The sequence below is a fragment of the Hyperolius riggenbachi genome, chromosome 3 (assembly GCF_040937935.1).
Source record: "Hyperolius riggenbachi isolate aHypRig1 chromosome 3, aHypRig1.pri, whole genome shotgun sequence".
Lineage (NCBI taxonomy): Eukaryota > Metazoa > Chordata > Amphibia > Anura > Hyperoliidae > Hyperolius > Hyperolius riggenbachi.
Window position 1 is genome coordinate 179820441 of NC_090648.1, and position 15230 is coordinate 179835670.

Genomic DNA, 15230 nt, shown 5'->3' on the forward strand with positions numbered 1-15230 from the left:
TGTCTAATGAGTTACGCACCAGATGCGAGCCATTAACCCCGATACCCACTGATCCTGGCAGTTTCAAGACCGAGCCTTACATGACAAGCTCTGTCTTTTCCACTAAAATTGCTCTTTAATTTGTGCTTGAATGGTGTTTGCTCTCAGCCATCCAGTATAAATTACAGTAACTTCAAACACCGGGGAGCAGAACAGGCGGTGTCTGAAGAGACAACGCAAGGTAAACACAAATTTAAAATAGGGCATTCAAACGCAGGTTGCTACCGCTCAGTAAGATCTGAATCAAAATGTAAACTCTGATATTATGATCCTTCCACAGTGCTTCAGAAACCCCCAGATCAAATACATAAAAATAAACCTCTGTGCACACAAGTCCTATGCAGAAACTGCAATTTAATAAATCTGGTAACAGCATGTGGACATGAAGACATACCACATTCACACAGTGTGGCAGATTTATCAAAGCAATTACGTTTTTTTCTTCCCATTTCCTGCCTATTCAATTGAAATTGGAGGATAGCAGTAATGTGCAGGTGTTCTAAAAAGAGTAAATTCCCTATGTACAAAATAAGGGGGGACTGAACTGTCAGCTTGTACTGTATGCATTTTATTCCTTACATCACTGAATTAAAAAGTTTCCTTCCACAGATATCAGTCACATCTCTTCCTTGAAAAGCCCAGTTCATTTGGGCGCGGCTATTCATACAATGTATTTATCGGCTACATTCGTTTTCATGGCGCAGACTGCATGATATGGGCGCAGGTCACGGCTATGCCTGCAATCGGCTATTGCTGAAACTTTTTACAACGCACTGCCAGCCAGCTTCCGCTATGTGTCATTATCTAACTAAAAGTAACAATTTACAATGCGCTTTGGCCAAATGAATCGTAAGTGCTGTAATAGCGGCTTGAAGTTTTAAACTATGGCACACGGCTGCTCTGCACTATGCCGATATTTAAACCCTGCTTCTTCTGCCAGCACTATAGACATTCCCCGATTAATTACCCAGCCAGCCTCTATGCCGATATCTAAACCCCCACTTTGTATGCCACCTCTGCAGTTAAATAATCCCCTCTGCTCCCGCTGTATAAGTGCTGCCCATAATGCTCCAACAATGGTACATTACTGCGCTATGCTGATTTGACTTCTGGACAGCTTGGCCCTTACAATAAATAACGTTTTGGGAAGTTATGCACTGCATCCTTCCTCTATACACTGCTCAGTCCCTCTCCTACCTGGTTTTCTCCCGACTCTGCATTGCCTTTTCTATAAGCACTTCACAATTCATAGTGCAGCTGCAGTTATATGGGGGACACTCGTGACATTTTAGCACAGCCTATAGAAATGCAGCACAGACTTTACAAAGCACTGACTAAACTAATAAATACAGAACTGTATATAAATATACAATTAAAAAAATAGTGCATACTGCATTTTTATTGGCTAAAATGTCAGGAGTGTCCCATATAACATAATTTTACAGTACACAATATCAGCTAGTGTTTTATATCTATTTTATTTCATATATAAGTGACATTTATAGACACCACAATCTTCTCAGCTGTAATCAAATATATCATGATCATCAGTTTTGAACCTATACACGATAAATAGTGTTTTATATGAACTTTATAGGCGTCATTGTGCTCCACTTTTCACTGCACTCATTGCTGTAATGAATATGATCCTGGTTTTAGTAATACCTTATCACTGTAATGATCCTCTGAAAATTGGAGAGAGAGAGAGAGAGAGAGAGAGAGAGAGAGAGAGAGAGAGAGAGAGAGAGAGAGGGAGAGAGGGAGAGAGAGAGAGAGGGGGAGAGAGAGAGGGGAGAGAGAGAGGGGGAGAGAGAGAGGGAGAGAGAGAGAGAGAGAGAGAGGGGGGAGAGAGAGAGAGAGAGAGGGGGGGGAGGGGGAGGGGGAGGGGGAGGGGGAGAGAGAGAGAGAGAGAGAGAGAGAGAGAGAGACGAGAGAGAGAGAGAGAGAGAGAGAGAGAGAGAGAGAGAGAGAGAGAGAGAGAGAGAGAATGAGAATATATTACTACCGATGGGGCTGCTCAAAGTGTCACAACTGTTTTGAAGCTCAGAGAAATCGGCTACAGCTAAATAGCATGTTATTTGTGCACAGTGTGTAAGGCACAGGAGTAAGTGTGGCTATGAGTGGCCACAGCTCACAATAGCTGTCTGTGGCTTTTGTGCAGCAGTTGCTTGCCAGGTTGTAGCCACTGTAACTCTGCCCAGCTGCCTACCAGCTTATAGCCTCTGCCGCTCTCTGCAGCAATTTTTGCTTTCCTATCTTGTAGAGTGTAGACACACAGTTATGTGACGTGCAGTAGTTGATTTGGGTGCATCAGTAATCTGTTCACCTTGCTACCAAGCATTTGCAATCAAAGCTTATCCAATGCCAATGAATTGTGGAACTGAATGAATTACTAAATTGTAGTTGTTTACATGCTAAAGTTGACTGTTTACACTACAAAGATACATTATATATAGTAACAGGTATACACATATTAGCTGGACCAGAATCAATATACACCTGCTATAGCAGCATCGCTGCCTTCCGTACTTCACGTTTCTCTGCTTGCATATGTTATTGGCATTCCTGTATTGAATACATTATCAAAATGTACTTTAAGTAAACTACGGCTACAGTACTGTTACAGTTAATTACTCCATCATCTACATTTGTATCAGCTAAATGTGTCTCTCATCAGCATATTTTTTTCCCTGAAGTGAGAGGTGAACTGCCCTAGTGCATCTAAATTGAACATTACCGATATTTCACATAGGCTATACCTCACCCCCGAATGAACATATGCCCCCTAATACATGTAGGTGCCCATATTACTGCTCCCCTGAACGGAAATACCGATATTTCACATAGGCTATACCTCACCCCCGAATGAACAGATGCCCCCTAATAAATGTAGGTGCCCATATTACTGCTCCCCTGAACGGAAATCCTATGAACAGGTGTGGGCACAAGCAGCCTCTGCTCACTGCTAGCTTATGGGCAGTGATCTGCCCTGCTGGCTCTTTTGCTGTATGGCTCTCTGTACAGCCGCTGCTGACTCCATTTGCTCACCCTCGGAACACTCAATTGCGGATGTATTAGGCGCTGGGATAGAGGTGAGGAAAACTGCATTTTTGGGGTGCTCTGGAATAAGCTGTAGAGTTACATTTTGGCTCCACACACCTTTTGGCAACTGCTTTCTCCCTCAGTTAGCTCCACTACAGCATGAGTTATCGGCTCAAGTGAGCCCATTTTACTCAGGTGCTGCATTCCTCCAGTAAGCCCCTACATCTGGGGCAGAGGAAGACCTGCACATCCGCTGGTCCCCTCGCCGCTCTAGCTATACTGAGTATAGCAGAGCCAAAAGCATCTTTGAATTTTGGTTCAAAGACTCCCCATTGGTCTATTAACAGACTAATGGGGATCCTTCTGATCCCCATTGGTCTGTTAATAGACCGATGGGGAGCCTTGGAGCCATATTCAAAGATGCTTTTGGCTCTGCTATACTCAGTATAGCAGAGCGGCATCTATCTCCTCTCCCTCCTCGGCTTTCCACTGTCCTTCCCGCACACTGTACCTATCTCCCCCACCTACACTTGCACCCTGGAGCACCCATAGCATGCATCAGGGTGCTCCAGGGTGCTAGTGTAAGAGGGAAAGATAGGTACAGTGTGCGGGAACGACAGTGGAAAGCGCTGAGGGGTGCCAACCGTGCAATTATTTTACGGGCGATGCTAGTCGGATCTACCTATTTAGTGTTTATATTTATAGTCCAGCATTCCAGCAGAGGACGGCCAACACAGACAGGGGTTTAATCTGATTAGCGTCACTACGGGAACTCAGATGATGGACATGATCTAATTTGGAAAGTAGCCAGTCAAAATGTGCAAATAAAAGTTATTTGCCCGTTATAATTCGGCTATAGACAAAATAAATGGCTGTCGACTCTTACCGTATTTAAATACTTAAGCCCGAAGGGTTGAAATTTTTTTACATCCGAGCAACTTTCACCCCCCATTCATTTGCCAATAACTTTATCACTACTCATCACAATTAATTGATCTATATCTTGTTTTTTCCGCCACCAATTAGGCTAAGAGCCACTTTACTGTAAATGCATTTTAACAGGAAGAATAAAAAAAAAATGGAAAAAATTCATTATTTCTCAGTTATCAGCCATTATAGTTTTAAAATAATACATGCCTCCATAATTAAAACTCACGTATTGTATTTGCCCATATGCCCCGGGTATTTCACCGTTAAAATTATGTTCCTATCACAATGTATGGCGACAATATTTTATTTGGAAATAAAGGTGCATTTTTTCCGTTTTGCGTCCATCACTGTTTAGAAGCCCATAATTTATTAAATCATATTGATATACTCCTTTGACATGAATATTTAAAAAGTTCAGACCCTTAGGTAACTATTTATGTTTTTTTTTTTTTTTTATTATTGTAATTTTTTTTTTTTTTATTTAAACTTGTATGTGGGTATTTTTTGGTGTGGGAGGTAAACAGGGTTTTTTTTTTAATATATTTATAGGTTAATTCTTAAAACTTTTTTTTTTGTAGGTGTATTTTGCTATTTGGCCACAAGATGGCCAGAATCAAAAAGTCCTGGGAGCGATCGATCTCGCTCCCAGGCAGAAGAAAGGAGACCAGAGCTCAGAAAAGCCGCAGCGTCTGAAGAGACGCTGTCGGCTTTTCTCCGGGGGGGTCCGATCAGCGAAAGGGATTTATAATCCCTTTCACTGATCGGTGGGCTAGCGGCCAGCAGCGGGGGCGCGCACGGGGGGGCCCGCGGGCGCGCGACCCGCGAGAGTGTGCGCAGCCCAACTGGACGAGAAATCTCGTCCAGTTGGGCTTAAGTGGTTAAAACACTTTTTTAAGACACACAGTTTTTTAATAAACTAACTTATTATTTTAAGAAGCAATAAAGCAAACACTCAGTTGATCATTTTAATTCGGCTGCAGAACCGCTGCACGCATCATAGTAAGTGTAAGAATACATCGGCTGCTATTGGAAATGTACCTTGGAAACACATTATTGCAAACACAAACAGCGGCTCAACATAACCGCTAAATAATTGTAACAACGTACATACATATAGCCGCTATATAAAAAGCACGATAATCGCGCCCAATTCAATAAGCGGCTATTTCAAATGTACGCATACTGTGAGATAGGAGAGCCACATTCTTTTATGAAACCAGAAATATCTCCCCCCCCCCCCCCCCCCCCACCCATGTTATAGAAGGAAATTGCACCCTCTTTAGAACTTTGAGACCATTCTGCATGATTTCTAGAAACCTAAGATTTTATTTTAGACACTTTTGATAATTCTGCCCCAAAATATCCAAGTACTGTTAACTTGGTGAATTCCTGCAGCAGCTCTGGCAATATCACTGATCTAGATGACAGGAAACTGCCAAACAATAGCACTTCATATGAAGACGTCAAACATTCCATGCATCAGTATGGACATCTTACTTTTTGTTTAATGTCTTCCCTCTTTTGATTCAGGCACATCTCTTTTGATCTCATATGCTGAAGAGTTTCCTTTGCCAACATAGATTTTATCCTCTCCAGTCTAGGCACTGCAGTGGCCCAGGTGGTTTTTCCAAATCTCTTCGCATCCTGTTCCATTTGTTTCTGCATAGCTGCAGGAGAGATCATGCATAAGTCAGAACTACAGCTTCACATCCACAAACCCATGCTCTATAGCATGTTAGGCACATATCTGCTTTGTTATATCAGTTATTACAATTCATCTTTGAGCACTGCATTTCAGCATCAGTAACAGTTAAGTATTAGGAAAACTGCATTGCTGCTATTAAATGTGCAACATTGAGTGATCTGAAATGGGCTTCCAGAAGCTTTTTTTCCTCTGCCATGTTAATAATAGGCAGCTTTTCTTTGTGTATTAAGCTTGTCCTAATGTTTTTGATTTTTTTTTTTTTTTACAAATAATTGCCACTCCCCTTCTAATAGCTGTTCTCATTAAATCAGTTTTAAAAAACCTAGATACTTTAATTTTACAAAAAAGTGATCACCTTAGCTACACTGCTTCCTGCGCTTCTCTGGCTTATTTCCAAGCTGCGTTGTCTTTTGGAAAGGGAGGTGTAGCTGAACTGCCATGAACTTCCATTCACCATCCATCCCAATCAAGGGCAGGAAGAGGTGTAGTAAAGTTGGCACTTGAGCTGGAGGCATCCACCCATTAAATATTATATGCGGCATCTGTCAACTGCGCAGTAACCACACCATTCACCAAACCGCAGTAAGATTGCTGTGTGCAGGTAGAATGGCTATCTTACCGCAGTTTGGTGAATCAGTGCCATTAACAAGTCAGTGCTTGTTACATGTAGAGTGGAGGTGGATAAGGTTGACAACCAAGGGAGATGGTCTGGTATGGAGAAAGCTATTTAGAGGCAAGCCCTGAGGGCACTAATGGCCAACTCTGGTGGGTGAAGCAAACCCTTCTGATGTCCTTTGCACTGTTTACCACCAAGCTTACTGCTGCTGAGATACTTGATGGTTTTGCAGGTATTTAGGCAAACACAAAAATCTGCCCATCTAAAATGATCAGTCATAATGTTGTTAGAGCATCGGGTATAGCAGAAGAGGGGTGTGCAGCACAACATGCTACTTGTTCTCCATCCAGAAATATCAAAAGAATTCAATGCAAAACTTGAAATATCTACCAAGTTTTGCACTGAACTTGCAAAAGAAAACAAACATTTTTCACACTAACCATAAGATGTCATAATTATGGTTAGTGCGCACGCAGTGTGTGCTTGTCGACTTATGCATTGTGATAAACACACATACTGGGGGTGAAGAGTCAGAGGTGAGTGGAGGGTGCAACTCAGTGGATGCCTGATGGCTGTTTTGCTGAGTGCATATATGTGTGAAATGGCTGTCAGACATCCAGTATGCTGTAGCCACGACTCACCTCTGACTCTCCACCCTCCAGTATGTGCATTTATGCATAAACCTGCAAGCACAAACTGTATGCACTTTATAGTCATGAACAAATACATATTAACAAAGCAGTGCCAGCTTGTTGTCTCCTCAGCTACATAGGGAGGTTGGGGAGGCCCATATCCAAATTTGAACATGTCCCCAGTCTCCGCAACCCTTCCTCCAATGCAGATGTATGGTGCAGGCATTGGCACTTACCAGGGCAGTTTCTAGGCTAAATTTCACTTCACCCAAGGCACACACACACACACACACACACACACACACACACACACACACACACACACACACACACACACACACACACACACACACACACACACACACACACACACACACACACACACACACACACCTCAGTAGCTCTGGCACTCATGCTCAGGCACTTCAGCCATGCCTGCCAAGTAACTGGTTCCCACAACACCATGGACCAGAAGAGTGTCTCTCCTCCCTTAGCTCACTGGGCTAAATGCCACAATCCACCAAACAACAACAAACACAGAACATTTATATCGCGCTTTTCTCCTGGTGCACTCAAAGCGCCAGAGCTGCAGCCACTGGGAAGTGGTGCTCTATAGGCGGCAGCAGCAGTGTTAGGGAGACTTGCCCAAGGTCTCCTACTGAATAGGTGCTGGCTTACTGAACAGGCAGAGCCCAGGTCTCCTGTGTCAGAGGCAGAGCCCTTAACCATTACACTATCCAGCCACCAGTGTTGCGAGGTGGAAGACAGGGATCAATGTAACCACTTCGCATCTAGACCTTGATCCCTCCTATGGGCCAGAGCAGTTTTGATGTTTTAGTTATGTCCCTATTTAATCAGCAATAACGTTATCCCCATTCATGACACCTAAATGATTATTTTTTTTCCAAGAGAAACCAGGCTTTTTTTATTTGGTGGTATTTTTTCCCAAGAACAATTTTGTTTTCTATGCATTTTAATGGGAAAGTATGAAAGTTTTACTAATTTCAGTCTAAAAATAAAAAAAGTTATACTGTAGAGAAAAGACAATTTTCATTTGGCTATGTCTCTTGTTTTTCAAAAGTTCAAATTATGTATGTTCCTGTCACAATTTATGATGATGAGGATGATGATGATGATGATGATGATGATGATGATGATGATCTTTGTTTCTGAAATAAAGGTGGTTTTTTGCCAGTGTGTACTTACAATTGAGAGAACATTAAAAATATTTTAAAAATGGTAAAAATTAGGCAGCCCCCCTCAGTATAAGTAGCCAGATGTTCCCCCTGTATTAACTCCCTATAGGTAGCCAGGTTGTGCACCCAGTATTAGGTTACCTCGAGTATAGATAACCAGATGCCCCCCAGTACAGGTAACCAGATGTGCCCCCAGTATTAGCCCCTTCTCCCCATAGATAGATGTACCCCCAGTATTAGTAGTAGTAAGCCCCCATAATTAGCCCCCCTATAGGTATATAGATGTGTGCCCAGTATTATGTCCCCCCTCCCCCAGTATATACAGTCAGCTGTGCCCTCAGTATTAGGTCCGCCCCCCACATTACAGATAGCGAGATGTGTCACCATTAGGTACTCACCAGTACACCAGATATGCCCCCCCCCCCAGTATTAAGTCCCCCCATACCAGATGTGTCTTCAAGTATTATCAGCCCCCTCCTATTAGGTAGCCCCCATGCCCCGATCAGTAAATAAATCCTGTAAAGAAAAGCAGGACTCGCCTCCCTGGATCTAGCAGCGATCGTGCTGCAGGATCCTCTGCTTACAGCTCTGCAGTCAGCCCTGTACTGATGTGTACACCGTGTCCATGCATAATAACATCATCAAGTCGAGACCCGGTGTACAGGGCAGTATGGGGCTGACTGCAGAGCTATAAGCAGAGGATCCTAAGTAAAGGTAGAAGGCTGCACATCCCTGACCCAATACTGTACAATTGAATGGTTAATCGCTGTGGCGCACACCGCCCCCCCCCCTGGACTGAATTGTACGCCCGCATCCAAACAATGCAATACTGGTCTATGGAGAAATTTTAGCTTCCATCATAGTTTTGCATGCAAAAATATAATATACTGGACATCTGCACCAACGTTGAGGTAAATCTCCAGAGCAGATGTCCTAACACTAACTAACCTAAGTTAAAAGCAAATGTCTTTACCCTGGGAGCAGCTACGCTAAAGTGTGTAACTTACATTCAATACAGACAGCAAAAAGCCTTCTATTCAAAAGGTTCTCCCGTCACACACCTTTCCAGGTCCGATAGACAGACCTCCGTGCCGGTGCCCACCTCCTGCAGGTTCACCACCCCTGCACAGCCGTAGTCAATGTACAAAGTGGAGACGGCACACAAATGGCTTCAGTAGCAAAACTGTATTAAAGCATGTAGAGGCACACACGACATGTTTCGGGAGGAGCCCTTTCTCAGGTGTGCCACACCCAACACCTGTGACCCTTAAATACCCACCCACAAAAAGTCATGAGACCAACATAGTCACATGACCAATTTGACATCACTAACAAACAATACAATTTCCATCTGGGGAACTACACTGACAGTGTCTACCCCAGTTAACTGAGGAAAAGATCACCCAGATACTGTCTTAATACATATCCATACATTTGTATACTTTTTCAACATTAATTCATCATAATCATAGGTATACATCTTTCTTAGCAAGAAACGATACCCCTCCTGATAAAGTCCTGTTTCATACAATCTGTGCAGACAGTTTCACCCTAGGAGAAAAGGACATTATAAGAAACACTTTAGGCTCAGGTATTCATTTAGGCCATTAGGACATACACAGTTGAATTTTCTTATCCATTTCGCCTCACATTGCAAAAGTAATTTTTTCCTATTACCCCCTCTAGTAAGTACTGGCACATCCTCAATCACAAACCACCTCAACTGGCTCGCCCTGTGGCGATACTGCAAAAAATGTCTAGAGACCGAAGTCTCATACTCTTTTTTACCCAATGCGAAGTTAGTAACATCTCTCTTGTGCTCCTGTATCCTCTCTTTCACTGGTCTTTCCGTCTTTCCAATGTATACATACCCACAGGGGCACTTGAGCCCGTATACCACATAGGGACTCAAGCATGAGAGTTAGTGACCTCTCTGCCACCGCTCGTGTATACTACATTGAATGCTGAACATAATACGCAGCTAGCAGCGCTAAAGAAGGACCTGGCAGCAGTGAAACAAACAAAAATCCGCAGAGATATCGAAGACTACAAGCTGGGGAGAGTCTATACCTGGCAGCAGGAGAGACGTGCAGCCCGGGGAGATCCGCAGCAGGTCCCAATAGACCGTGGATTTGGAGGTAGGCCGCCGCGTCATCCGCGACCCGGAAGTGCTCATCCGCGACCCGGAAGTGGTCAGCCGCAACCAGGAAGTGGCCAGCCAGGCCGGCCGAAGCCCGTGAAACACCGCCGGCGTCCCCGTAAAGGCGCTCCACGAGGTGGAGGCCAAGGTGGTGTGCCGACTGGGACCTCTGGAGAATCCCAATTGGAGGAGTCAAGTGTGGGGTCCTCCCAGGATTTTCAGGGGGCAGGCACAGAGTTGGACACCGGAGGCATCGGCGGGGCAGAGGCTCAAGTGAATCCAAAACACAACCCCAGACAGCCACTACCTCGGGACGACTATCCGAAACGAGGAGGGAACCGCTAGAGGGGGTAAGCAACCCTGTTATTAACATTTCACAGTACAATTTGACGAAATCAGAGATGAGTGTACTGGCAAAGGGTCTGGGGTTTGTACCTACAGCGTCCGGTGACCTATTCACATGGGAAGTGGATTTTTATAAATTTGTCCGGTCAATTAAACTGCGAATGCCTTTTGCAGATAAGCCCAGTGTCACCAAGGGACCATTCTTTAAGAAAAGTAATTGGGAGCCGGACATTGCGAACAATTCCATTGATCTTTTTGAAGGAGCAGTGTTACATGAGGTGCGCAGCCTATGGGAACAGTTTGATAAGAAGAATAAGTCATCTCTGTTTAATAACTTGTCTCCTATGGAGAGGGATGCTTTGAGAAGTCTTAAAGAGAATGATGGGATTATTATTTGTAAAGCTGACAAGGGAGGAGCAATTGTGGTTCAGGATAGGTGCCAGTATATTCTTGAAGCACAGCGGCAGTTAGATCAGGAGGGTCACTACAGGTTGTGTGATCGTGACCCTACATGTGAAATTAAAAGAAAGGTGGATATGTTAGTGCAGCTGGGGGTGGAGGATGGCATACTGGATAGGCAGACAGCAGCTTTCTTGGAGGTAGAAAACCCACAAATACCTATATTGTATCTTTTGCCAAAGATCCATAAATGCCTCGATACTCCACCTGGCAGGCCTATCGTGTCAGGTATTGGGTCAGTACTTTACCCACTGGCCAAATATATTGACTCCCACTTGCAGGAATTGGTGAAGAATGTTGATACATGCTTGTTAGATACGAAAGACCTGCTGTGCAGATTGGAGGAGCTAGGTACCATCCCAGAGAACCTTGTGCTTTGTACATTGGATGTACAGAGTTTGTTTACATCAATCCCTCATGAGGAGGGCATGCGACAGATTGAAGAAAAATTATTAGAAACGACGCTTCCAAATACAAAAATATTTTTTATTATGGATGCTTTGGAATTGATTTTACGTTCCAATTACTTTAGATTCCTCGATAACTTCTACATCCAGTGTCAAGGCACAAGTATGGGCTCGCCTGCTGCTCCATCGTTTGCAAATTTATTTCTCACAGATCTTGAGAAGAGCATGTTTATTGATCACAAATTATATGGTAAACATATTTTTCGTTTCTTTCGTTTTGTAGATGATATTTTGCTGTTATGGAATGGCCCCATTGAGTTATTTGAGGAAACGGTGGAGCAGGCCAATTTGGCACACCCCACCATTAAGTTTACAGCTGAGTGGTCCACCAGTTGCATCCACTATTTGGATGTGACGATCAGCAAAAAGGGTGGTAAACTTGTGACCAGCTTATATCAGAAACCTACAGAGCGCAACAATTTGTTGCGCACTGATAGTTTTCATGCGGCCACGGTGAAGAAGGGCATCCCAAAAGGCCAATTTTTAAGGGCCCGGCGCATCTCAACGGAAATTGCGGATTATGATAAGGCAGCGGAAGGCCTGATTGAGAAAATGGCTGAAAAAAGGCTATGATAGACATGCTCTTCAAAAAGTGAGTGATGAGGTGAGATCCCTTACTAGAAAAGAATTACTGTTGCCAAGGGCAAAACGCACTTCTGACCGATTGCCCTTTGTGTGCAATTATGGTTATATGTCCGAGCGGATACGCTCGGTTGTGAGAAAGTTCTGGCCTCTGCTTAGGCAGGACAGGGAGTTTGGCAAATGGTTTGCTGAACCCCCTGTGTTTGCTTACCGCCGGGGCAGGTCAGTAAAAGATTGGGTTTGCAGGTCTGACATTGCTATCAAAAAGAGGGATGTGACCCCGAGCGTTAGAAAAGGCACATTTCCATGTCTAAGTTGTAACTGTTGTGGTGCTATTATAAAAGGTAGCAGTGTTTCCCATCCTTCCACTGGTGCAGGCATACCCATTAGGGGCAGATTTACATGCTTGAGTCCCTATGTGGTATACGGGCTCAAGTGCCCCTGTGGGTATGTATACATTGGAAAGACGGAAAGACCAGTGAAAGAGAGGATACAGGAGCACAAGAGAGATGTTACTAACTTCGCATTGGGTAAAAAAAAAAAAAAAAAAAGTGTATGAGACTTCGGTCTCTAGACATTTTTTGCAGTATCGCCACAGGGCGAGCCAGTTGAGGTGGTTTGTGATTGAGGATGTGCCAGTACTTACTAGAGGGGGTAATAGGAAAAAATTACTTTTGCAATGTGAGGCGAAATGGATAAGAAAATTCAACTGTGTATGTCCTAATGGCCTAAATGAATACCTGAGCCTAAAGTGTTTCTTATAATGTCCTTTTCTCCTAGGGTGAAACTGTCTGCACAGATTGTATGAAACAGAACTTTATCAGGAGGGGTATCGTTTCTTGCTAAGAAAGATGTATACCTATGATTATGATGAATTAATGTTGAAAAAGTATACAAATGTATGGATATGTATTAAGACAGTATCTGGGTGATCTTTTCCTCAGTTAACTGGGGTAGACACTGTCAGTGTAGTTCCCCAGATGGAAATTGTATTGTTTGTTAGTGATGTCAAATTGGTCATGTGACTATGTTGGTCTCATGACTTTTTGTGGGTGGGTATTTAAGGGTCACAGGTGTTGGGTGTGGCACACCTGAGGAAGGGCTCCGCCCGAAACATGTTGTGTGTGCCTCTACATGCTTTAATACAGTTTTGCTACTGAAGCCATTTATGTGCCGTCTCCACTTTGAGCAAAAAGCCTTCTACCTTTACTTTGTTTCCAAAATTCTGAAACTACCAGGCTAGCAGCAGCCATTGTGCTATCCTGTTTTGCATGGTAAGTATTTAGTTATGCATATGTTTTGCATCTGTCTGATTGCTGAGTGTGTATTTGAGCTATATAAGCGGTGCATATGAGGTGATGAGTCATTCATTTGCAGCCCATGTTGGTGAGCGCTTGCTTTGTTTTTTGCTGTCTGTATTGAATGTAAGTTACACATTTTAGCGTAGCTGCTCCCAGGGTAAAGACATTTGCTTTTAACTTAGGTTAGTTAGTGTTAGGACATCTGCTCTGGAGATTTACCTCAACGTTGGTGCAGATGTCCAGTATATTATATTTTTGCATGCAAAACTATGATGGAAGCTAAAATTTCTCCATAGACCAGTATTGCATTGTTTGGATGCGGGCGTACAATTCAGTCCAGGGGGTAGGGGGGGGGGGGGGGCGGTGTGCGCCACAGCGATTAACCATTCAATTGTACAGTATTGGGTCAGGGATGCGCAGCCTTCTACCTTTACTTTGTTTCCAAAATTCTGTAACTACCAGGCTAGCAGCACCCATTGTGCTATCCTGTTTTGCATGGTAAGTATTTAGTTATGCATATGTTTTGCATCTGTCTGATTGCTAAGTGTGTATTTGAGCTATATAAACGGTGCATATGAGGTGATGAGTCATTCAGTTGCAGCCCATGTTTGTGAGCGCTTGCTTTGTTTTTTGCAAGCAGAGGATCCTGCAACATGATCGCCGCAAGATCCAGGGAGGCGAGTCCTGGCTTTATTTACATACCTTTTATTTAATGATCGGGGCATAGAGGAGGGAGGAATGATCAATGCTAATGTCTACATCATTGATCATTCCTCCGTGGGGGGTCTGCTTATAGGTTAAGGGAACTCCTGTTCCCTTCGACCTATTAGTGCAGAAGCAGTCTGTGATGTGAGCGTGCCCGATCGTCCACAGCTCTGCTTCTGCTAAAAATCGTATGTGACTTCATCCAAGCCATGAAGATGTAGATAGAGGACGTAGATATATTGTAGTCAGGGGAAAAGCGATTAATCTCTCTCCAGACCACGACATCCTCTTAAAGGAATCGTCAGGCAAAAAAAAAAAAAAAAAAAAGGGTACGCGTTGCACACTGTGTAAAAATGTAGTATGGGTTACTGTTCCTGCACCAGCGAGAATCCGTAAAAATATACGCACCCAGAGGTCGGCAAAAACAAAACTAGCTGGTGGATGGGGACTGGAGAAGCAGTGAGTGACTACGAGGGCACAGGATGGCTGCATGGGGCTGGTAGAAAGCCCCAGGTAAGTGAAACTCATTTTTTGCCTGACAATTCCTTTAAGTTTCTGTGGGGATTTTAACAGGATATTATCTCAGCAATATGAGAATACATACTAGACAGAGGTTAAATATTTCTGAAAGCTATAATTGGGTAAATCACTAGGAGGCTGTCCTCTGTGCCTGCTTACCCAGTGTAACTAGTGCTCAATCAGGTGAGCAAAGGAACAAAGAGAACCACACTTCTGATTTGGGATGCCACTGGAACCTAGTTACAGGCAAGCAGTTAGGCATGCCTGAAAATGTCCAAACTTCAATGCTAGACGTACTGAGTGATATACTGGCAAAACCAGTTAGTTATGCATTTCCTCTCAGCTACCACACAATACTATTCCTCTGCATGTGTAATCTAGCCGTCCACAATTAATTATACCAACTGATACTGCTGCAAAGCAAACTCTCGCTGTGGTGCCACCCCTTGCTGCTGCTCTGAACTCTCCTCACCAAACAAGCATTCATGTAGCTGTCACCCTCAGCTAGGCGGCAAGAAACAAAGCTGAGGGCTTTTCTGAGGTAAAATAGCC

At 43.7% G+C, this 15230-nt stretch overlaps 1 protein-coding gene across 1 annotated transcript in view; it reads right to left on the reverse strand.

Annotated features, from left to right (window-relative positions):
- WHAMM (WASP homolog associated with actin, golgi membranes and microtubules) overlaps nucleotides 1–15230 on the reverse strand; it is an 83933-nt gene that overhangs the window by 42829 nt on the left and 25874 nt on the right. Inside the window, exon 4 of the mRNA XM_068275368.1 lies at nucleotides 5509–5678. Coding sequence (XP_068131469.1) covers nucleotides 5509–5678 — 170 coding nt within the window. The remainder of the gene's footprint in view (nucleotides 1–5508; nucleotides 5679–15230) is intronic.